The following is a 24,168-nucleotide window of genomic DNA, read 5'->3' on the forward strand; positions in this document are numbered from 1 at the left end:
TCTTGTAGAAGTCATTGCCACAGAGGTTCACTTACTTTTTCCAGCCTGCACTGTGAATCTTTACTCAATGTGCTTAATAAAATACATGAACAGTACATCAGTACATCTGATTGTGTGTTATTAATTTAATTAGATTGTGTTTGTCTATGATTGTGACCAATAACGATCAGGCCACATTTTACTGTAACTAGGGTTACTGTACTGTCAAATATAATACAAGGGTCTCATATTTCTGTCCATTCTCTCTCTTTCTATCCATTAGGAAGCCAGAGGGAGAATGAGTGTGGGAGATGAAATCGTAGCCATTGGTGACACCCCTGTGTGCACCTCGTCCTATCAGGAGATCTGTGACCTCATGCATAACCTGCCAGTCACTCTGACGTTAGAGATCAAGAAGCCAGTCTCCGGTGAGTTGGTTGCCAGCAGTGCTTTTCGAAGTCATTCGAACGTGGGTGCATGTTCTCTTAAATAGCAACAGTGATTGACTTTTCCCTGGTCTGTATCAGTTAAAATGCAGAGCGTTGACCGTTTGTCTTATAATACCATACTAACCACAAAACCTACCTGCTTCAGATTGATCACTGCTCTGTAACTCAGTGGTCTAGCTTAACTAGATTAGAAATGCTTGGCCAATTACATACTTGCCCAAAGTGTTAATAAGGAAAGCAGTCAGCATTTTGGTTATGTATAGTCTAAAGTTGCTTTCCCTACTTTTTAAGAGACTGTAGTGCTCCACTGGCTCTCTAAAGCAGAATTATACAAATACAATTATGATCATTTAATACATGACTGTCAGAGTCACAATAGATACCAATGGCCTATGGTCTGTGAATTCTAATAAAGACATCAGTCTGTATTTCCCCTTGCTGCCTTAAAGACGTAGGAGCACAACAGGCTTCCCCTTACTGGCAGTACCCCTCTCCACCTCACAGGGAACTGCAAGCAGCTGGCTTTGTATCCATGGTGACTATTTATTGATTTACTACAATAGCGATCATAGATTAGTAGTAGTAGTTCAGTCCTAGTGCCTAGCCTTGGCGTAGTAAGTATGTTTGCTGTTGACGCTGTGAGAAATGAGTGTTTTCAAGCATGTTGTAGTAATCATCCATGTTCGTCATGTCAATCTGTAACTCCTTCTTTTTTTATTCACACCAGTGAATTCAACAAAATAACCCCCCTAGTAGGGTAATTTGTAATTTGTCTTTGTCCTTTTCTGTAGATTGCCCTTGTAATTTGTATGTATGCTTTCATACATGCGTTGTCCATTATGTAAATTAATAGCTGATGCATGCATCCTAATGCATGTTGGAATGGAAAATAGTTAAAATAGCATTATTGCCATATAATTTGATTTTGTATTGCTTATTAGTTCTTCTCTCAACCGTAATATTCTGCATATGTGACAGCAAGCCTACTTTATATATGCATCATGATGTAACTGTTGGAAATGACCCTGGAGAGCTTCCCAGGAGTTACAACCCCTTTGAGATCCAGACAGGAATGAAAAGATCAGAAGCATACGTTGTGAGTGAAGTAAGGGAAATTCTGTGAACTGAAGAATGTGAACTGCCTCCAGTGAAAACTGCTTTTGACAGCACTTGCAGCAACGCAAACACTGCTTTTGTTACATTGGCTTTGTCATGATGCACTAGATCTTTGATATATTGCAAACACATATTGTCAGTTGGGATTACTGTTGTCTCAGAGGAGTTACAGAGTATGAACAGAAGTCAGATTTTCCATATGGAGTCTGAAATGCTTGGGATGGCTTTCATTAAGTTGAGCACAGAATCTTGTAAGAAATAAACAACAGGTACAGCATCAAGCTGAGGTATAGACTGCTGGAGCTCTGGATTAGGATCAGCTTTTAGGAATGTGAAATTTGATATAAGGGTGAAGGTTTTTCTGGAAAATGTAAAAAAAAATAAATGGAATGTTGATTATTAATCCAGGCAGCACAGCAGACTGTGAATTAAATGGTGCATTTGGATGAGATCAGTGGTTTTAGTGTAGGCAATAAATTGGGGCATTATTCTTCGTGATATAAAAGGCTCAGCACTATCACCTTCCAGTACCTAGTTTGATTAATTAGTGCTTCATTAGATTACATCTAATACTTTCATACTTCTTTTCATTTCCGCAGCTGTAGATCGACTCTCTAGTTTAATGATGTCATCTGGCTGTGAGCAGTCTGCTAAGGTGGAGGCATCTAAAGCTGCGTCAGAGGAGAAAATCAGTGCGGACAAAACGGTGGTTGAAGGTGTAGAAAGTTCTTCTTCACCCAAGCCGAATTCCAACAACATGGATGAAACCAGCTCTAACGAGTTGCCCGTAACGAATATTGACGATGTTGTAACTGAACTGAACTCTTTTGAAGGTAATGTGAATTCAGAAACACAGACCACTGTTCCAGACGTCACTGAGATGACTGCATTAGCAGTAGAGCCTGGTGGCCTAGACAACAAGGAGAGTACGACTACCCTTCCGCTACGACCAAAGCTTTTGGATTTCTCTGTCTTAGAGTCGGAGAACAAAGGCTGCCTTTTGCCAGTAGGGAAGACGTTTCTGAACAGCTACTCCAGGAATTACAGTCAACTCTCAAATGACAACACAGCTCTTTCTGTGAAAGGGTGTGGAGACAAATCAGGCATGTACAATATGTTGGATGATAGTGATTCTGAAAGCGACTCTGCCACAGATAGTGCTGTGAAAGCTGAGAAGCCACCAGATCACTGCAAAGCTCCTCAGGACACTGACTCTGATGAGGAGATTGAACTGTGTTATAGCAAGATTGAGTCAAGTCAAGAGAAGGACAGTTCTATTTCCCTTAAACGGGATATCTCAGGCAGCCAGACTGATAAAGAGGTGACCGCTGAAGATGTTCCTCAGAAAGAATCTACTACCCTTTCACATGAATTGAGCAGGGATTCAATACCGCTAAACCATTCTACTTCCATCAGCACTGCCATCCAACCAGTGTGTTCCCAGTCATCAGGTTCAGCATCGGCTGTCAATGGGGACTCTGAACAAGCTCCTGAAATGGACAAGGTAGCCTGTGTGACTTTGACAGCTTCAGAACCATCAGACTGTAAAGCTGATGAGAAGTGTGAAACGGCTTTGGCACCCGTCACAACCAGCAAGACACCATCAAGTGTCAGCACTCCCCCTGCAGGTTGGAATAACCGCCATGTCACCCCGCAGAGTCAAGAGAGGACATCTAAGATACAGTCAAATTCATTGTCGACCTCCGATAAACCCAACCCTGTGCCAATACCGCTCACACAAGCTGTACCAGAGCCCAAGGCTTCCAATTATTCCAATGGTAAATCCAGTGGGAGAACTTCCACTACACTGACTACAAAAGACAAAGAGAAAGAAAAAACTCATTCTAGCTCAGACTCCAAATCACTTCTTTCACAGTCTCAAACTAAATCTGCCACTAGCTCCCTCCGGCCTTTGGGACTCAAGTCCCTGAGTGAGACGCCGGTCTCACCTCTCTTAAATAGCCGGTTCAAGCAAGAAGAAAAGAAATCGTGCACCTCTGCCAAACTTAAAGGTTTAAGTATTAAAAGTAAATGCAAAGGACAGGAGCAGCCAGTCTGCAGGCCAGCCAGGGCTGAAGGTACCTCGCCAAAAAAAGCCCATCCCTCCCCTATTCAGTCCCCTAAACTAGCAGCCAAAAGAATCACCCCTACAAACAGTCCAAAAATGATTAGATCCGTGGAAAAGAACAGTATGTCCTCCATCAAAACAAGCCAAGAAAGGAGTGCTTCAAATGTGCCCAGCACCTTGAGGGCCAATGACAGTAACAAGGAAGTGCTCGTTTCTGAAACCGAGAAAGAACATTCTTGCTCAAAGCAAAACGAGCTCATGTCTAAATGTGAGCCTGCCACTACTACACAAAGAACTTTCATCGAGGTGCGGCTCTCATCCTCTTCCTCCCCATCCCCCTCTTCGCCCACAACAGTTCTGATGTGCAACGAATCTTTGAATACCAATCTTTCGAACCAAGTTCAGGGAAGCCTTTCTGTCCTCAAAGATGATGTATTGCGTGAAGAGTCAATACACAAACCCTCTTCAGCAGCTCATATCATTTCATCTGAGGTTTCTATATCTAGACCAGAGCAAAATAATTGTATTGGAAGCTCAACTGAACTGTCTGATGTGGTATCTAGCAGTGTGGGCAGTGTAGACAGTAGCCTCATGAGCCATGAGCCTAAGATGACCTCTTCTGGTCTAAAACCAGGAAAATCCAAACTTGACTGTGCACTGGGGCGAAGGAGCTACTCCACAGAGACCAGTGGAGCTCTGGACCCCAACCCCTTTTCTGTCAGGCAAAGAATAAAGTCCTTTGAGAACTTGGCCGGCTTTGATCGTCAAGTCATAAGGAACATAGACATCCAGTCTTACGGTATAAGCTACAAGGCCACACTCAATAGGAGACTGTCAGGTTACATGGGCTCTTCTAGCAATCAATCCAGCGATTGCCGCTTATTGAGAAGGAGCCTCAGCTCTTGTGTAGACAATTTAAACCTGAGCCCCTCTTCATCGCTACAGATACACAATTCCTCTACTAATGGAATTCTGAACACCTTCGAGCAAGCAGCTACAAATGCAACCCCTGGACCACTTGCAGAGGAGAGAGTAGCAGCTCAAAATGCTGCACCTCAGTCCAGTGCGGCACCACATACTCCACCAGTGCTGCGCTCCCGGAATGCCCGTTCCCATGGCGGGTTGTCACGTTCGAGACTGAGAGAACTAAGGGCGCTCAGCATGCCTGAGCTTGACAAGTTATGCACTGAAGACTTTTCACGAAACCCTGGCAATGTCACATTCAAGACAGAGCTGGAAATCCACCCTATAAGGCCCTCAGAGGCACCATCTGACCATCAGTGCACTTTGGTGACCAGGGTGAACATGACTGACTCTGGAACACCTGGCACAGTTGGCAATGGAGGCCACCCTCAAGAGCAAACTACAGCACTTCCAACTCTCAGTTGGTCGGTCAGGTGAGTACAAGTCAGTTTAATGCCTGAATATACAGTATGTTTCAATGTCAGACAAGTATTATTTTAATTTACTTTAAAAGATTTCTGACTATATTTGATCCTGATATTTAGGCCCGAAACATGTTTTATGATAATTTATAGAATGGGTTACGTTGCCAACAAGTCAGCCTCTTTTTTTTATCAAAATAGGGGTCTTATTTAAAGTAGCATTCTAATAGCTATACAATAAAATACATATTTATAGTCAAATGGAAATATTCCACAGGTTTTTTGTGACATAGATTCCACAAACAATTGGATTTCCATGGATTCAGATCTGCTGGTGACTGGCAAGGCCAGTGAGGAACTCTGAACTCAGACCAGCAACTGAAGTGTCGCACGTTTTTCCAGTGTTCAGCTGTCTAGTTTTGGTGAGCATGGGCTCACTGCAGCCTCAGCTTTCTATTCTTGGCTGACAGAAGTGGAACCAGACCTGGTCTTCTACTGTTTTGGCTCATTTGCTCCATTCTGAGATTCAGTTCTGCTCATCACAGTTGAACAGAAGGTTGTTCGAGTTACCAGAGCCGGTTTAACCATTCTCTGTTGACCTCTCTCATCAACAAGGCATTTCTTTTTAAATAAGAGAACTCTTTTCTGAGGAAACACTTACATCAGCCCATCTGACACCAATAATGCTATTCTTAAAATCACTGATCACCTTTTGATAATTAATGTAAATATTGCTTGAAGCTGCTGGCTCATAACCGCATTGCACTTTTGGCTGATAAGTTCATTGCATGAATAAGTAGGCGTACAGGTGTTCCTGGCAAACATCCAAAACTAATAAACCAAACACAACATTAAGATCTATTTGGATTCCTTGCATTCTCTTCCATTCCGTTTTGTTGCAGTTGCTGGTGATTTTATTGTTTACTTTAAAAAAAAACTTCCCTGGAATTATTGTACATTGCTGGATCCAGTGGTTTATTTATTCAGCGTTAGGATGACCCATTGCAAGAGCAAAATGTTAATGATGTAACTGAGGTTAGGTTTTGAAGTAGTGGTAGTAAGCTATAATATGACTTTTTTCAATGCTGTTTTCTTTTTTCCATCTCAGTCTGAAAGACCTATCATCTTCTCCACTGGAACAGAAGAAAGTACAGAATGTCCTAAAATCTGTTTCGGCCAAAGTGGACGTGATGACCCTGATGGAGGAGCTGAACAGCATTTCAGAGGTAATACTGTGTGCAAGAGGTAATATTGTATCCAAGAGACGGTACATTTCTGCAGTGTATCAGTAGGCTAATCAAGGGCCCACCCAATAGTACAGTGCTTCACTACATATCTTTTCATCTCAAATTATACTTTTACTGTCAACATGATCAAAAAGCTCCCTTGTGAAAAGCCAGCACTTTGATCTCAAGAGTGGCATGATCACAAGCAGCCTATCCAACAACCGCTGCTTCCTTTTAGGCAGTTTTCAGGCACAAGACCTTTTAAGAGACAGACATCACCTTGTTAGTGTAATTTATAAAAATGTCACTGTGTTTATGTACACTTGCCATTCTGCCATCTTGTACACTTCTCATCCCCAGTTTTCCAAACAAGGATTTTTCCAGTTGAATTCTATTTTCCTTACAGTGCAGCATTGCTTATAATAAACAGGAGAAATGTGCACGATAGCTCAAGCTAGAGAATATATTCGGATTTTGGATTCAAGGTTAAAGAGGTGGGTTTTTTTTATCTTCTTTTTTTCAAGGTTAAAGAGGTGGTGTACTTTGTGGTCTTGTCGAAGGAAGAAGGCTCCGGATTGGGCTTCAGCATCGCTGGAGGGGTGGATTTGGAGCAGAAATCCATCACTGTAATGTTAACTACTTGAATTCCTAGCAGTTCTTCTCATGTTATCATATTCCTTCAAATCCCAGCTAAAAATCTTATTACATGAAAATACTGTACATTACAGAGAGTAGCATATTTTCCTTATCCTGTACAGTTACACTATAGAAATTATCTTGCCTTGCATGTCCTACTGTTTTAATAAAATATTTAATATTTTCACAAAAAAAGCTTTTATCTCCCCCTTGTGGTGGACATGGGAATTTCTCTCTCAGAAAATACGTACTTGAACTGATTGACTGTTCTGCATTGTGTCTAATTAAACTCTGAATAAACACATACTGAGAACGGTATGAATGGGCATGGCTACACGGTGATCGACTAAATAGGTGGAGATATTTAAATGAGCTGCGTCTGTTTCACAGCTTTGTTTCCATATACGTATCAACAGTATGGGCTGGGGGGTGTTTTATGTGTGTTTTGAAACTTTCCATGATGCTCCAGTGAACAAAATGAATTTTGAACAGGAGAATCTGATTTGCTTGCTTTGGACAGGTTCATCGAGTCTTCACTCGAGGGGCTGCTGGAATGGAAGGTACCATTCATCGGGGGGATGCTGTGCTATCCATAAATGGGAGCAATCTAAGTGGGACCACCCATGGAGAGGCTCTTTCCTGTCTTCATCAGACCCGACTGCACAAGCAGGCTCTTGTGGTCATCCAGAGAGGCAAAGACAGCGAGCCTTTGTCACCTAGGCATGACAATTCCTTACAGCCAGGGACCTGTCCTTCTCCGGTCTATCAGGAAAGCAGTAGAGAGAATGGAACAAGTAAATAACACCTACAGTCAAGGATTTGTTTTTCATTGTAGAAGACAAATGATGTATTAGTGAAATTACTGCACATTACATTTACCTTGACTTTTGAAAGTCAAAAACTCTGAAGATGTTTATAGTAAAATTAACTACTTAAGGGGTTTGATAATAAAAGTAATTTCTATTTACTCTTTTTTTTCATATGCTGATTACGATATTGTTATTGTGTGTTGGCATCTTCTAGTGGAAGTTGGTCCTGACGGGGCTTTAAGCGTGGAGCTACAAAAGACTGCAGCAGGGCTGGGATTCAGCCTAGAGGGCGGCAAAGCGTCAGCCCAAGGAGACAGACCACTCTACATCAAACGCGTTTTCAGAGGTAACCGTTCCCTCCAGCTGGTCTGGTTCGATCTGTAGTCCGCCACTAGAGGGAGACATTGTTGTAGTTCGTGGGATAAATAATATATGTATTTATGTATGTGTTTAATGCAGGGTTGACTGTATCTGCTCCAATGGGCCAGTGTCCAGCACAGTTAGGTTATTTTCCTATTCAGGCACATCTGCTTAACTGCCAGTTTGAATCATGCTTGAGTAGAAAAATGGCCCAACTGTGGTGGCCTAAGGTCCTCCTGCACTGGAGATGGCAAGCCTGATTTAAGTCACAGTAATAAAGAACAGACCTCTTTTACTTAAAAAGCAGTACCCCATTAAAATGTGAACCAATAATGTTATTAGTCAGGTTCATTGCTGGGGAAAGTATGTAAACCCTTCACCTGCATTTAGTAAGTAGTGTAAGCTCCTTACTGGCAGTAATCATAAAAAAAAAGAAGAAGAAAATATTACATTCTCAGTGAATCGGTAGTGATCGTTGACAGTTTGCATGATGGTAATGCATATTCAGATGTTTCTAACTGGTCTCTTTTACAGACCAGTTTTTTTGAACTGTCTTTTACAGACTTTATAGTTTCTATGCAATGTATGATTTGTTCTTGTTTAGTTGAGTTTATTTTCATTCTTTTTAAGAGTTTTATTGCTCAGTTATCAATATGGCTAGTAGGTTTCTTGAAGACTAATCTATTATATAATTAATGATAGCAGCCCTATTTGCTATTTTGCTGATTAATTAAACTGATCAATTTGTAGATCAAAATGAATAAATTAGCATGGTTTCTCACTTAGCTCAGATGCAGCTGATGTGTTTGATATATTTATTCTACTACTTTTGTTTAGAACAGGAGATGCTAGGCTAGACTGTCACCAATCTCAACGAGGCTTCAAAAATCTCTCCAATGTTACATAAACAAGTTTAGTTAAACAGCATGAACCTTCTTTAAATATTTAAACTAAAATTGAAACAGTTGGCCATAGCATGTTTTAAACCACATCCGTTTGTCAGCACAAAACAAATGAAGTTCTTGATGTGTTTTGAGTCGAGAGACATTTTTGCCTGTGTATTTACCAAAATACCAAAACTGGGATTGGTGACCGTCTAGTCCGGTGTTTGTTAGCAATCTCAGCCTATCATCTCCCATATTTAACTACAGAAGCAAACGTCTTGGTACACTGTATCTCGGGTCAGTCCTAAAGCTAAATCCTAAACTATTCTTTTAAAATGATGACACTGATATGTCACTGATGAACCCACTTGACTTGATTTGACTCATGTCTGGGCTGTATTTCTAAGCAATATCTTTTGTTTGTGACTGTTAATTTGATGGTAACCACACACAGACCCAGTGATAATCATGTATGTTGTTGTTTTGTGTTTCTCAGGAGGTGCTGCTGAACTATCACGGGTCATCGATGTGGGAGATGAGGTTCTAGCTATTAACGGCAGGTCCTTGCAAGGCCTAATGCACTACGACGCCTGGAACATCATCAAGCTGGTCTCTGAGGGCCCCGTCCAGTTAGTCATTAGAAAACCCCGGACTTCAGTATGACATTCAGCCAGACTGTGAGAAGCGGACTTCTTCAACAGAGTGCCAAACTGGTCATATTGTAAATATAAGGAATTCTTTCTTTCCTCTTTTATACTTTTTTTTCTTTCTTTTTTACAAGTCTATAAAACATTTTCTGCATCATGGGTGTTTCTTTAATGACGAATCAGACGTTTTTGATTTGGGTGGCTTTTGTAAGACTAAAACAAGAGTTTTCTTTTTTAGTCTTCACTTTAAAGCCCATTTCTACTTAAGACCAAAAACCTTCCTAAAAACACATGATTTGTGGCTGTGCAATCAGTGTTGCAAAAGGTCATTTGTAAAATATATGTAATTTACATCATGGAATTTACATACTTCTACGGTCACACAGGATTAACGCATTTTAAATTATTTTCTTCACAGACGTTTCCTCACAATGAATTTATTGTTCATTTTCCAAAATCGTCTCAGCTCGATCAGTTGACGTATGTTTGATTTCTTGCCTGAATTTTGTAAAAAATACTAAATATTGTTTTGTTTTGTTTTTTTTGTTTTGTTTTTTTTTTTAAATATTGTTTCTGCTCCCTGTTTGTAACTAATTTCCCTCCAATCCCCCCAGTGGGAGGAAAGCCTACAATTCTTATCCTTTATTCCATCTTTTCTTCAAAAATGCTGTAATTTAAGAAGTGGGTCATGCAATCCATATTTGAAATATTCCACACCTTAAATGGACCTGGCGGCTGTCACATAAAAAAAAAAAAGCACACCTCTCACTAAAAGCTTATTCTGAATTGTAGGGAAAACTTCTTATGACTTCTTTTGATTTCGTCCCGGACTCTTTCTGGACTACTTGATTGCGTTCTTTCAGCTGTGAATATTTTTCCTTGGGAAACTCGAAGACTTTCCAGTGAGTTCTTATGTTGTATCAACACTGCATCAATGCTGTAGTCATATTTTACTTGAATTGTCTATGTGTAAATATTGCGGTCCCCACAAAAGATACCTTTAACTTAACGTATCTGGACTTTCAAGCATGAGTTTGTTTATATTGAATCACAACAAATCTAATAAGTGAACATTAAGATTTCTATGTTTTCCCAAACCTGCAATTAATGCTCATGCCCTTGTGTAAAAAGACATTAAACATTTTTCAATGCAGTGATCTTCATTAATAATGAATATTGAATAATTTTATTTTATTTTATTTTTTCCTCTTCTTTCAAACTTGCCTTTCATTGTTGTAGTATGACTGTTATGCAGTAAGTGGGCTAAATAATTATGAGGTTCAGCAACACATTTCAGACCCACTTGAACGAGGCTTGCTATCCCGTGCAAAACACACATTCCAATTTTGTTGTAATAAAAGAAAACAGTTTATGAATTTACATACTTGGACTATTTGTTTTGCCACTCCAAGATGTAAAATGTTATGGCACTGATGGTCCGGCTGACTAAGGCGCTGTCACTATATTCACAGGATCGCTGGTTCGAATCCCGGTCATGCTGCTAGCCATCAGCAGCCGAGGCCCCTTGCGCTCTCCAGGGTGCGTAGATGACTCTCTCTGCAGCGGTGCTGGCTGTCACTGGCGTCTGCAGGCTGGTGCATTGGAGGCGGGTATGCGGCGATTCCCCCTGGTTACCTGTAGGTGTTGCAACGGCGGCAGTTAGAAAAATGACGCTAGGCGTATGCTAGTCTTCACACCTGACTTTCCAAGCTGGGAGCTGTACAGCGTTAACAGCAGAGCACCATTAAGTGCCATGCTATAGGGCACAACCAGGAATATCAGTTGCCAGCTCACCTTTCCTACATTAGACTATTATTTGGGAACATCTGTTCGCTTTTTGTTGATTACAGTCTCCTTCATTGATCATAGATTAACAGATCAGTATATTACTGATAAAAAAAAAGACTGCGGCCCACTTATTCAGTCTCCTGGCTCATAAAAAATGATGGATGTTTTTTTGTTTGTTTTTTTGACAGAGACTCTCAATCTCTCAAAATTTACTTATTCTGGCCGGCAGAATTGGTCTCCATCTTTTCTGCCCTAGAGGAGCTTATGCCTTTTAGCAGGAGAAGAAAGAAAATCATCATATGTAATGCACAATGGAGCATGATATGATATGACTTGAACATCTGGCCTCGTAGAAAATGTAACCTGCTAGAAACTTGCTTATCCTGCAGTAATTTTATCGTCGTCCGGATGAGAGGTGTAAAGATTTTATTACCGATGCCTGATGTCGGTTCTAACAAAGCGTGGGTTTTCTGTTCTGTCCAGGTCAGGGAAATGATTGCTCTTTGTAACTAATAGTGAACAAATAATCAAGCAAATGCTATTTACTGGTACAGTTAATTGGTATATTTACCAATACCGTGCTGCTTGCCTGGCACAATGCCACAAGTGTACTGACACTACAACGTAAAGGTGGCCAGTGAGGGAAAGCACTCTTTTGTGTCTTGTACCTGTCCAGATGGTAGTGACAGCCTCCTGAGACTGCAACCTTCGCTCTCCGTCTGCCAAGGCTTCATTAAAAACTGCCAGACAGCGGCCTGCTCATAATAGAACTCTGTGTTCAGTAAATATGTACTTGTGTTTGGACGCCCCAAAAATGTCTGGGACTCGGGGAAGCTGCAGATGTTTCAGAATAGACTTGGCATCCTGGAAGTCCTAATGTTTACCCGAACAGAAGCTAATGGACTGGCTGCTTTTTTTTTTTTTCGCCCCGAAGACTGAAAAATGGTTTGTATCAGTATGCAGGGGGTGGAAAACAGTGTTGATGTAACAGTTGGAAAACAGGCTATTTTTACTCCAGAACGCAAGACTGCAAGAAGCAGCAGTATGTCAGTGACAGCCCATAGCCTTCCCATGTGGCCAACTTTTTTTCTTCTTTTTTTTGTGGCTGATTTGAATAGCTTAGAAGTCATAGCAAATCTCTACCACTCTGACACTGGAGCTTATAATTGCATTTTGAAAGGCACTTTGAACATGTCATTGTGAATGCAGTGCAGTTTGGGAGAACTTCTGTTTGAGAGAACATGATGCATTAGCATGCTGGAAGCAGCCATTAAAAGACAGATAAATCGAGGCTGTGGACATGATGTACATGGTCAGCAACAGTACTCGAATAGACTGAGAGTTCAAGCAATGACTGATTAGCAGTAACAGGCCAGGTTGCATCTGTGGATTCACACCAAAGTCTGATCCTACCAACAAGCTTTGTTGGGGTTTTTTTTATACAGTTGTGGTGAGTGATTGCCCAATGCAGCCCCAGTTTTCTGTTCTTGGCTGACAGAAATGGATCCAGTTGTTTCTAAAAAAAAAGTGCTTGGTACAGTACACCAGTCAGCCAATGTCAAAATCACCTGGCTAATATTATGTACGTCTCCCTCCTGCTGCCGAAACAGCTCTGACTTGTTGACCTGGTGTTGCTCCAAGAAGTTAGCCTGGGGACCTTTTCAGCCTTGTAAGTTGTGAGGTGGAGCATCCATGGATTGGACTCAACGTAGTCATGTTCCTCAAACCTAAAGAATTTTTGTAGGGTGGCTGGGTGCATTTTCATGTGTGCCCTGACATGTTTCTGTTGTAGCCAGCATTTACTTTTTTAACAATTTGTGCTTCCCATGTGGGGCCTGAATGGGTAGCTCGGCTGGAAACCAGAAAAGGACCCATGTAAGGTTAGGCTGGGCTGTATCGATGGGGCCTATTTGGAAAGCCAAAATGGAGCCCAATAACAACACATGTACAAACCCAGTCAGAGCCCATGCCCACCTGGAACCCACCTAGCCCACATGTGAGGCCCATGTAAGCATGTTGGATCAGACTGGCTAGTCGTGGCTTCTCCACTCTCCATCAGTGAGCCTTCCATGACTCTGGTTCACTGGTTGTACTTTCTCGAACTACTTTTGGTAGGTACTGACCACTGCATACTGGGAAAACCCCACACCCCACCGCTGTTTTAGAGATGCTCTGCCCCAGCTTTTTGGCCCTTTAGACTCTTGCCAACATCGTTTAGATACTTACACTTGACCATTTTTTCTGTTTTCTACACATTAACTTCATGAAATGACTGTTCACTTGACTTGACCTAATATACCTGAACCATTGACTGGTTACAACAAGACATTTAATGTTACTCCCTTCACCTGGTTTTAATGTTATGGCTGCTTGGTCATACTGAAAAGACAAATGAAGTCTTTTGACTTGGCCTGACTTGACTTATTATGTGGACAAAAGTATGGGGACACTTACATATTAGGAGCTTTTATGACATCCCAGTCATGCCTTTTTGGACCTTGTTTTGTTCACTAGGGCACAGGCATGCTGGAATGGCACGGACCTTCCTCAAACTGTTTCCACAAAGTTAGAAGCATACAATTGTCAAAAGTATCTTGGTCTGCTGAAGCATTACGATTTCTCTTCCCTGGAACTTTTAGGCCTATCTGTCAACCCCTGAAAAACAACCTCATCGCATTATCCCTCCAAACTTTACAGTTGGCACGATGCAGTCAGGCCAGTAACGTTCCCCTGGCATTCGCCAAACCCAGACTCATCGTTCAGACTGCCAGATAGAGATGCATGATTTGTGTTTCCGCTGCTGTAGAATCCACAATCCAATGCTTGGTGATGTAAGGCTTGTGTGCAACTGCTCGGCCATGGAAACTCATGCCATGAAGCTTCTGGGGCGCAGTTTTCGTGCTGATGTTAATTCCAGAGGAGGTTTGGAACCCTGCAGCTATTGAGTGAGCAGAGTGTTGCTGTCTTTTACGCACTTCGGTCCTCTGCAATCAGGCACTTTTATGTGGTGTGTCACTTCGTGGCTGAGTTGCTTTGGTTCCCAACCCCCACTTTTCAATGATACCACTCACAGTCGATGGTGGAATATCTAGGAGGGAAGACGAATTACCAACTGACTTTTGCATCCGATTACACTCCTATTCCAGTACCATCTTCAGAATCAGTTCAGTTCTTTAGAACGACCCAAATGGTTGTGAAGGCAGACTGTGCATGGCTGGGGGGCTTGTTTTTATACATCTGTGGCAATGCGACTGAACAACTGAACACCTGAATTCAAAGCTGAAATGGTGCGTCCCAATACTTTAGTCCATATAATGTACATGTGCTGATTTAATTCCTAGTAGTCAGTGTTCTTTTGCTTGTGTGAACTGCAGAGATTTCAGCATCACTGACTACACACCAAAGGAAGTGATATTTTAAGACTACAGTCAACTGCATATTGTTCAGTAGTAGAGGCTTACTGTTCATGTAGTCGATCTCCTTTTAAAAGTACTGCGAATAAGACATACAGCACACAATGGAATGTAATTAGATGATCCATATGTTTTGATATGGGTTGACGCAGAATGCTTTTGCGGTAGTTTGCGCTGGTCCTCTACTGCTGTACGTGTGGGTGTAGCAATGACACGCTTCAGTAAAAGGAAAAAAAAAAAAAAACTAGAAAGTGATCTAGAAAATGTTTCGGTTCTCAGACACTTCCTCTTTTTCTCCTGTGAACAGTCACCCATCTCAAGCCAGCCGAATTAGCAAAAGCCACTAGAGAAAAGCTCAGTTGTACAATAGAACTGTACACAAATGACTAGGACAGTGAGAACAGTGGGCAGCCACCTCTGCACCCAGGGAGCAATTGGGGGTTACGTGCCTTGCTCAAGGGCACCTCAGCTATGACGGGTTGAAGGAAGGCAAAGCACTGCTTCGGCGTGCCCCCGAGCCCCACTTCCTGCCAGTACAGGGGATTGAACTGGCAGCATTCTGGTCCAAAGGCCAGGCAGTCAAAGAACACATCCTGCATTGTGATCCACTGAACAGTGCAGTAGAGCCAGAGTATCCTTTTTATTCACTTGATGATCCTCCAACATTTCTTCACAGGTTACTCTCGAGCTTTAAAAATAGGCCGGCTCTATATCTGTCCTGTCTGGGTCGTGTACATGCCTGAGCTGAAATGTCACTCACGAGGGCAGGTATATGACACTAGAGGCAAAGATCAATTGGACGTCCGTGGCCATCCTGTCTGACCTTTCAAAGGCACAGTCTCTGTTGAAGTGGGCAGAATGAGTGGGCTTGAGCAGATGTATCGAGGATCAAGTTGAAAATTGGATACACACTCTTCACTGAAACTGAGATCTGTGCTCAGAGCGTTAAAGATATGAGAGGTGGACTAAAGGAGAGAACCTCTGTTATGTATTTCTGAATGTGTGTACAGATATACAGAAGTATCCAGACACATCTTCTAATGAGTGAATATAGTTATGGTGAGCTTGAACCCATTGTACCATCTCATCAGAAAGCATGCATTAGCTAGAGGTGCATTAAGCATACTGGGATCGGGCGGTAGAGAAGGGTTCTCTAGAATGATGGAGCTCCATCCAATACCACTGGGAGTAATGAGCAGACCTGTATGTTACACGTAGCACTTTTATCAACATGTTATTTGAATGCTAGAAAGCAAATGAACTCACTTTCTGATGTTGTCGGGGCTATAGCTTAGAGGTCATCAACCCCAAAAGTTACAAAAGTAAAAACGTATATGTAAATATAGAATTTTTTACATTTGCAGATTTAAGCATCAATAATTCTGTATCCATACACATTAATCGGATACAAGAACTGGTAAAACTAGGGAATTAAGAAGGTTACATTTTAATGCAAGTACTCTAAAACCCAGAATGGTAGACTTTGTGCCTGAAAGTCACTGTGAGTCACATCTACATCTATTTTCAGAGCAGAGCTCAGGCTCATCGCCCTCTTCTGAGTAACTCCAATCACTACCAAAAGATGGAGAATGTTTTTAAGGGTGGCCACAGGCACAAATTGGCAGGAGAAGCCAGCAAAAAATATAAACTGTAGATGGCGGAACATGAGAACATGAACACTGCATCATGAATGTGCATTAACCATCCTGAGCAGTGTTGATAATGACAAATGTAAAAAATAATGTAATGGCAGTAAAAGGTCTTTTTATGTAATGTTCATTGACATTGCTGCATGGATTTAGAGGTATGTAGCTCACTCACACCCTCACATATACACATTGTCATGCTGCTGCAACTTGGGCGTACTTGAAATCCTTCAGAAACCACAGCCTAACCACGGTTCACGGCCAGGTGTCTCCAGTGTTCTCTTTCTCATTCAGCTGTTTTATTGGTTTTAACAGTCTCCAGAAACAGAAACGTTGTTGCTTTTGACCTCTTCCCCAATATACAGCTCTACATGTAAGGCAGCCATTGTATTCCAGGCATTTCACCAGACAAAGCTGAGTTACCTAATTTTGCAGACTATGAATGGCATAAAATCACCCAACATCAATGGGAAAGACATGAGAGCTGTGATTGTCAGTCAAGGTTATTTCACCATTTCTGAATGCTCCTTAATCATTTCTTTGCATTATTTGAGCAGTTGTTTTGAGCAGTTGTCATTTCTGCTAATAAATGCTCTAAATAGAAATTTAGGGGAAATGTTATTATATTAAAATATTATTGTCCCCTAAACACATTGCCTATATATAAGAAAAACAGAGATATATTCATATTCATATTCTTCCATTATATGACAGTATAATCATGTATTTTAGAGCAGTTGCTTTAAACGTAACGTTAAATACTGAAATGTTATTTTTCTTCAAAAGGTAAACATTGTGGGAATGACTAAGATATCAAATTTTATTGTATCAATATTGTGTTAACAGCATTTTCCACCTGGGGGTAAATTTACTGTTATTGTGGCGTAATGCTGCTTTGGTCACCAAAATAAGGTCATCTTGTTTTACCGAAATAGGATGACAGGCTATGTCCAGTGTTTTTTAGCCTAGCCTCTTCGGATGTAAAGTGACCACTGTGGAGATGTTTATGGTGCCAGTTTTCATTAGTCTCTATTTGGTCATGTCAAGTGTGCCTCTGTTTTTTAGGAATACCACGGACTGCACGGTTTGGAAGATTACCAAAGCCAGCCCAACTCAGCTTTTTTGGGAAATTAAGCCTACAGGACATTTAGTCTGTTTGCTATTGATGAGAAAAGTTCCCTTGTGTTCTCCCTTGCCCTTTGAAGTGATCTGGCATGTGAAGATGACTTTGCCTCTGCCCTTTGGGAGCCTAATACCTTCCCAGAGTCTCCCTTTGTTCCAGTTTCAAAGGACGGCCATTCTTTCCATTCCCTGAATTATCTTTGCTTGAATATCTTCAGCTAATTCTTAAGGATTCCTTCCAGACCCACAAAACCTGAAATTTAGCAATGGCCCAGCCTCCCAATTCGATTGCCCGGCCGCCAGCTTCTAACCCCATGCTAGGAAAATGAAAGGCATGTGGCAGTATCTGTGGCTCTTCAGAGCAGAGACATCTAATTTCTCACTTTGCTGCCCTCCTTTGAATAGTCCGGCCCCCTCCTTTTGAATGATTGCATTCAGAGAGAATGGAATTGGGGGGCTGGAATTTTAAGGATTCGTGTTCAAAAGGGAGATATGCCAGGCTGTTTAAAAATGGAGGACTCGTTGGTGTAACTACTGCTTGTCGAGTAAGTGGCATGCATTCTTAACTAACACGAGTAGGCCCATATGCCTTCAGAAATGTCAAAAGCTGTTCACTCACATTAAGGTCAGGTCTTATTTAAATATTCTAGAAACAGCCCTAGTTATAAAACAGAATACATCTCCCATAGTGTATGAGTGTAACTGGCTCTCGTATGTGTTCTGTGATCTACACAGTACGTCTCACTGCGTTCAGGACCAGTTGGATGGCCCTAGAACATCCAACTAGTGAATCAATACAACATCTAAATGCTGACCTGCTCTTTGCAACATGCCACTCTATACATAGCTCAGCCTCTACTAGTGACCATAGAGCTGGTAACAGAGGCTTTCCACAATGTTCCAGGAACACTGTCCTGGAAACAAAAGGGACACAATAGTCCACTGCACTACAATACCTAACATCCTAGCTAAGCTGCCTGCTTGTAATCTACTGAAATTAGGCCAGAAAACTGATATTCTCTAATGTAAGTCAATCAAAATCATCGCTGTACACAAGGCCCTGTATTGTGCGGACCACACCTTCTGTGAGCTGAGGATGGGGGAACTTTGAGAAACTTGGGCTAGAGTTTTGGTCGGCTTCAGCTGATGAGACTTGAAGCCAGAATCCCCCCACCCCCCTCACACCACCACACCTTGCTAAGCAGAGGCCGAGAATGAGTTGGAAGAGAAGGAGGAGCAAGGGTGGTGGTGGTTGTGGTGTGATTTCTTGTCATGAGAAGATGAGGGGAGATACGCAGGTTTACAGGACATATAAAAATAGAGAAGTGGAGATTAGGATTAGTCATTCTCCCAAACTTTTGTTATTTCATAACTCCATTATGTTGAAAAAAGTCTGTGAATCTATTTTTTTTTTATTATTTTAAACAAATATTATTTACCTAAAGCAGAAGCCAATGCATTCACATGAAAGTAATAAAATATTTCCATCTTGGGCCGAAATCATGAACACCACCCATACTAGCCTACAGCCGTTTAGCTCGCCCATTCACACTCAGGTGATTTTGCAGTTGAAGTGCAACTGAAATTTGAACCCATTTGAATTTAAGGGGGAGACAATTGCTAATCTTGCTAAGTAACTCAACTTCTAGACACTGGTATGTCGTAACACTATACGACACTATAACCATAACATCAGGCTACTTACGCTTGTCTATTTAGGAAGACTGGCCAGGGTGAAGCACACCCGATTCCACCATATTCTGGCTGGACGTGGATATTTGAAATGCTGCCATCGTCTCAAGGCCAGCCTCAAGTGAGCAGGCGACAGGAAGGAAGAAGAAATACAAGATGTGAGGCTCATGAATTAATCCCAGACATGACAAGCGAGGATGAGCGCACACATTTCTCCCCACTGGCTGAAGAATGGCCAGCTGCCCACCAAATAAATCTGCCCTTTTGATTTGCCCATCTCAGATATGAAGTCCCAATCAACTTGTTAGTTTTACAGCAACAGAGGGGGAGGGTAACGGGCTGTGCTGCACTGAGCCTTCCATTACTCTGTATTCCCCATATGTTTCAAGCTAATTAGAATAAGAACAAAGTAAGACAACAGGACTTCAGGTCTTTTTCTGTGGGAATGCTGTTCCCAGCCTCTAGTGTGCCAGTATTTATAAGACCTTCTAAAAGTTTGGACAATGCATTTGCATTATGTAGCTTGACATACATTTGAACTTTGTTTGTTTCTACATTGGATATTTGTTTGTTTGTTTGTACATTGGCATAAACTGGAAATGTGTACATTGGCACACACTGGACATTTGTACATTGGCATAAACTGGAAATGTGTACATTGGCGTACACTGGAAATTTGATTGTACATTGGCATAAACTGGAAATCTGTGCATTGGCATACACTGGAAATGTGTTTGTACAATGGCATAAACTGGACATTTGTACATTGCCATAAACTGGAAATCTGTGCATTGGCATACACTGGGAATTTGTTTGTACATTGGGATAAACTGAAAATATGTACATTGGCATAAACTGGACATTTGTACATTGGCATACATTTGAAATTTGTACATTGGCATAAACTGGACATTTATACATTGGCATAAACTGGACATTTGTACATTGGCATACATTTAAAATTTGATTGTATATTGGCATACACTGGAAATGTGTTTGTACATTGGCATAAACTGGACATTTGTACATTGGCATAAACTGAAAATATGTTTGTACATTGGCATAAACTGGACATTTGTACATTGGCATAAACTAGACATTTGTACATTGGCATAAACTGAAAATATGTTTGTACATTGCCATAAACTGGAAATTTGTACATTGGCATACATTTAAAATTTGATTGTATATTGGCAGACACTGGAAATGTGTTTGTACATTGGCATAAACTAGACATTTGTACATTGGCATAAACTGAAAATATGTTTGTACATTGGCATAAACTGGAAATGGGTTTGCACATTGGCATACACTGGAAATGGGTTTGCACATTGGCATACACTGGAAATTTGAGTGTACATTGGTATAAATTGGAAATTTGTACATTGGCCTAAACTGGAAATGAGTTTGTACATTGGCATATGCTGGAAATGTGTTTGTTTGTACATTGACACACATTGGACATTTGTTTTGTACACTGGCATACTATACGCTGGAAATATGTTAGTTTATACATTGACATGCTCTGGAAATGTGTTTGTTTGTACATTGGCATACACTGTACTGACATTTCTTTCGGACACTGAACAATGATGTTGGTTGTTTTAACTGTCAATGGAATAACTAAAGGGTGGCAATTAACACTCATGCATTAAGTTCACATAAATATCATGTGATGTTCATTTTAGCTTGTGCTTAAAGAATTACATAATCACATGCTTGTCATGTGAACCTATAGCCTACAGTGATGCAGCCTACACTGAGTACTCAAGTATAAACCTACTTACTGCTGAAATGACTCAAGCACTCGGCTGATGTCTTCGATAACTGGACAGGAACATAAGCTGAGTGGGTGTGAGGATTGTAAGGTGTGATGACTGGGTGATGCATAAGGAGAATGGCTTTTGGACCACACACTTGCACATTTCCACAAATATTTCTATTCAGACTGCAGGCAATGAAGCAATAATGAGATGCTGCGTGAAAAAAGCCACGCCTCAGCTCCTGATTAAATGCTTTCTCAAATGCATAATCAAAATGACTGTTGAGTGCACTAGCCTGTACTGCTTTTGTCCACGACAAGGCAAACTGTATTCTCTCAAACATTCACAACAGGGTGGTAGCCTACTTACAGCGTGCAACTAGTAGTGTCTATAGTTAGATTGAGGATGTGAAAGAACATGCCTGCAGAAATTGCACAAAATTATACAGACTTTAACACGCACATGCACATCTACACATAATGTAGTAGCAGTATGATCATCTTATCATTGTTGTGATAAATTGTCTTCATATATATATATATATCATGGGTGTTGTCAGTACTTCTAGAACACTAAGAAAGTACATACACAGCCATATCAGAATATTATGACCACCCCTGGTTTGGAATGAGATCTGTTTTCAGGGTGTGATCTGGCATGTCAGTGTGTGTTGTGCTAAAGTATGAGTGGATCAGAAACAGCAGTGCTGCTGAAGTTTTTAAACACTGTGTCCTCTCACTGTCCACTCCATTAGATGCTCCTACCTAGATGGTTCACCTTGTAGATGTAAAGTCAGAGACAGAAGCTCATGTGCTGCTGCATAATTTGTGTTGATCATCCTCTAGGCCTTCATCAGTGGTCACAGGACACGGCCCACAGGCCACTGTTGGCTGGATACTTCTGGTTGATGGACTATTCTCAGTTCAGCAATGACACTGAGGTGTTTAAGATCCACTCGTACCACAAGTGCAGCACAAACTAAAACACCACCACCATCTCAGTATCACTTCAGTCCTGAGAATGACCCACCACCCAAATAATAACTGCTCTGTGGTGGTCCTGTGGGGTCCTGACAATTGAAGAACAGCGCGAAAAGAGGCAAAGACAGTGCTCTTATATGATAAATGGAGCTGATATAAGCCTAAACCAGGGGCGGTTAAAATACTCTGAAATGACTGTGTATATATAACACAAATACAATATAGATATACATTCAATTAAGACCAATCATAAATATCCTCCATATGTGTCATAAACTGCATGGAACAGCAGCCCAATTCGTTTATTTCAAACCTTGTCTTCAAACCTTAGAAGAAGTCAGGTCTATGGAGTCTATGGAGTGCTTATTTAAATCTTATGTCCCTGAGGTGCCAGTTTGAGTCTTGATTTCCTGGGATGTAATTCCAGGTCAAGCCCTGAGTCTCTGGGGTGCAAGTCTGAGTTGAGTCTTGAGTCTCTGAGGTGTTAGTCCAGGTCGAGTCTTGAGTTTCTGGAGTGTGAGTCTGGGTCAGGGTTGAATCTCTGGTTTGTGGCTCAGAATCTTCAGTCTATAAGGTGCAGGTTTGAGTCCAAAATTCCTTGGATCTAAGTCCAGGTTGAGTCTTGAGTTTCTGGGGTGCAAATTTGAATTAAGTCTTAGATTTCTGGGGTGTAAGCCAGAGTCGTGAGAGTTTGGGATGACCCTCTGGGGTGTGAGTCTGGGTGAGGGTTAAATCTCTGGGATGGGATTTAGAATCATGAGTCAAGTCTCATGTCTCTAGGGTGTAAGACCAATTCCAAGTGTAAGTTGAGGGTGAAAGACCAATTCCAAGTCTAAGTTGAGCCTTGGCTCTTTGGGTATTAGTAAACCCTTATTAAAAACCTGGGAGTTTTGGCCATTTACGGCACATAGCGAGCTCTTTGTTCTGTCAATCACACTGAAGTTTTTTTTCTACAGTGTAAAATGAGTGCAATGTGACTCCCAAGTCTCTAACTCAAGCTGCATATCTGGTTTGAATTGAATAAGTGCCAAACTAGTAGAGATCTGCATGTAGCAGCAGTGGTGCTACACAATATGCAGGCCTAACTATCGATTAATTAGTCAATTATTTGGTTTTATCTTAAATACTTTTTTTTGTCCTACAAGAACAAGGCTAACATTTTATTCTGATTTTTGTCATGTTTGTAGTGAAAATAATTAACGTTGACGATAACACTTACCAATAGCAGGATAGTACTTATTCCTTTAAGAGTTTCGTAATATCATATCTTACACTAAAGAGTTTTTGCCCCAAAATAATCAAACATAAAAAAGTTTTAAACTGAAATGTGAAGCTTCATAGTTTTAATATTCCATCAGATTTGCTTCCCATAAACAATCAATGGACAACTTCTATAGTGATTAAGCCATTCTACACAACGAGGTTGCACACACTCAAACACACATATGCAGACTCTGCGGATTTACCTGCAGATGAAATATTACACCTTGGAAAGTGATTATCAGTAAAAGCATTATCACAGTTTCATTTGAAATGAAGAGGCAATCCTCCTGGTCCACGTTGATAAAGGAGAATATATCGACCATGTCATATAAATTTAACAGCACCCCTGTGCCTGGTGGTGGAAAGAAAAAAAACAAGTTGCAGAGGAGGATTCATACTATTAAGGTGAATAAGGCATGTCTTCAAGCAAACAAACAAACAGCAACAGTGGCCACCTGCAGTGCAGAGATCATTGTGACGAAGGGAGGGAAATGTTTATTAAATTGGATCTCTGGTCTCCAGACACTTAAGCAGACTTTATGTAGCATGAAAAGCTGATGATGAAGTGTATGCTCCTGCATATGTGCAGCACTCCAGCACACACACTCTTTGACTGTCTGCCTCCCTGTGAAATTGGGATTAATGAAGCGGGTTCAGCAAGCAGTCAACTCAAATGATGTGGGAAGTACTCTCTCGCTGTCTCTCTCCCTCAAACACACACACACACATACACAACGTGCCCTCGTCCCATGCCCATCCTTGCCTCAGCATGTTTTTACAACCAGTGTTTCTTAGAGAACTGTGTCAATAGATTTTCTACCCTACAAGCATCTCTCAGAACAGGATGCTTCTTCATGGGCTTGAAAATTCACCACATCATGCTCTGCACCAGGCAAAGAGTTATGACATTTGTTTTGCTGTTCTGTTTAAATGTAATTACAT

General features: G+C 41.1%; 1 protein-coding gene across 2 annotated transcripts in view; it reads left to right on the top strand.

Annotated features, from left to right (window-relative positions):
- Positions 1-10,929, top strand: part of pdzd2 (PDZ domain containing 2) — a 92,781-nt gene extending 81,852 nt beyond the window's left edge. For both annotated transcript variants that reach the window (XM_072664358.1, XM_072664359.1), the window contains 7 exons: positions 263-407; positions 2,144-5,009; positions 6,106-6,223; positions 6,748-6,849; positions 7,380-7,653; positions 7,883-8,014; positions 9,409-10,929. In XM_072664358.1, the coding sequence (XP_072520459.1) occupies positions 263-407; positions 2,144-5,009; positions 6,106-6,223; positions 6,748-6,849; positions 7,380-7,653; positions 7,883-8,014; positions 9,409-9,575 (3,804 nt within the window). In that variant the 3' untranslated portion in view covers positions 9,576-10,929. The remainder of the gene's footprint in view (positions 1-262; positions 408-2,143; positions 5,010-6,105; positions 6,224-6,747; positions 6,850-7,379; positions 7,654-7,882; positions 8,015-9,408) is intronic.
- The last annotated feature ends 13,239 nt before the right edge of the window (positions 10,930-24,168 follow it).

This window comes from Salminus brasiliensis, chromosome 20, assembly GCF_030463535.1.
Source record: "Salminus brasiliensis chromosome 20, fSalBra1.hap2, whole genome shotgun sequence".
NCBI classification, from domain to species: Eukaryota; Metazoa; Chordata; class Actinopteri; order Characiformes; family Bryconidae; genus Salminus; species Salminus brasiliensis.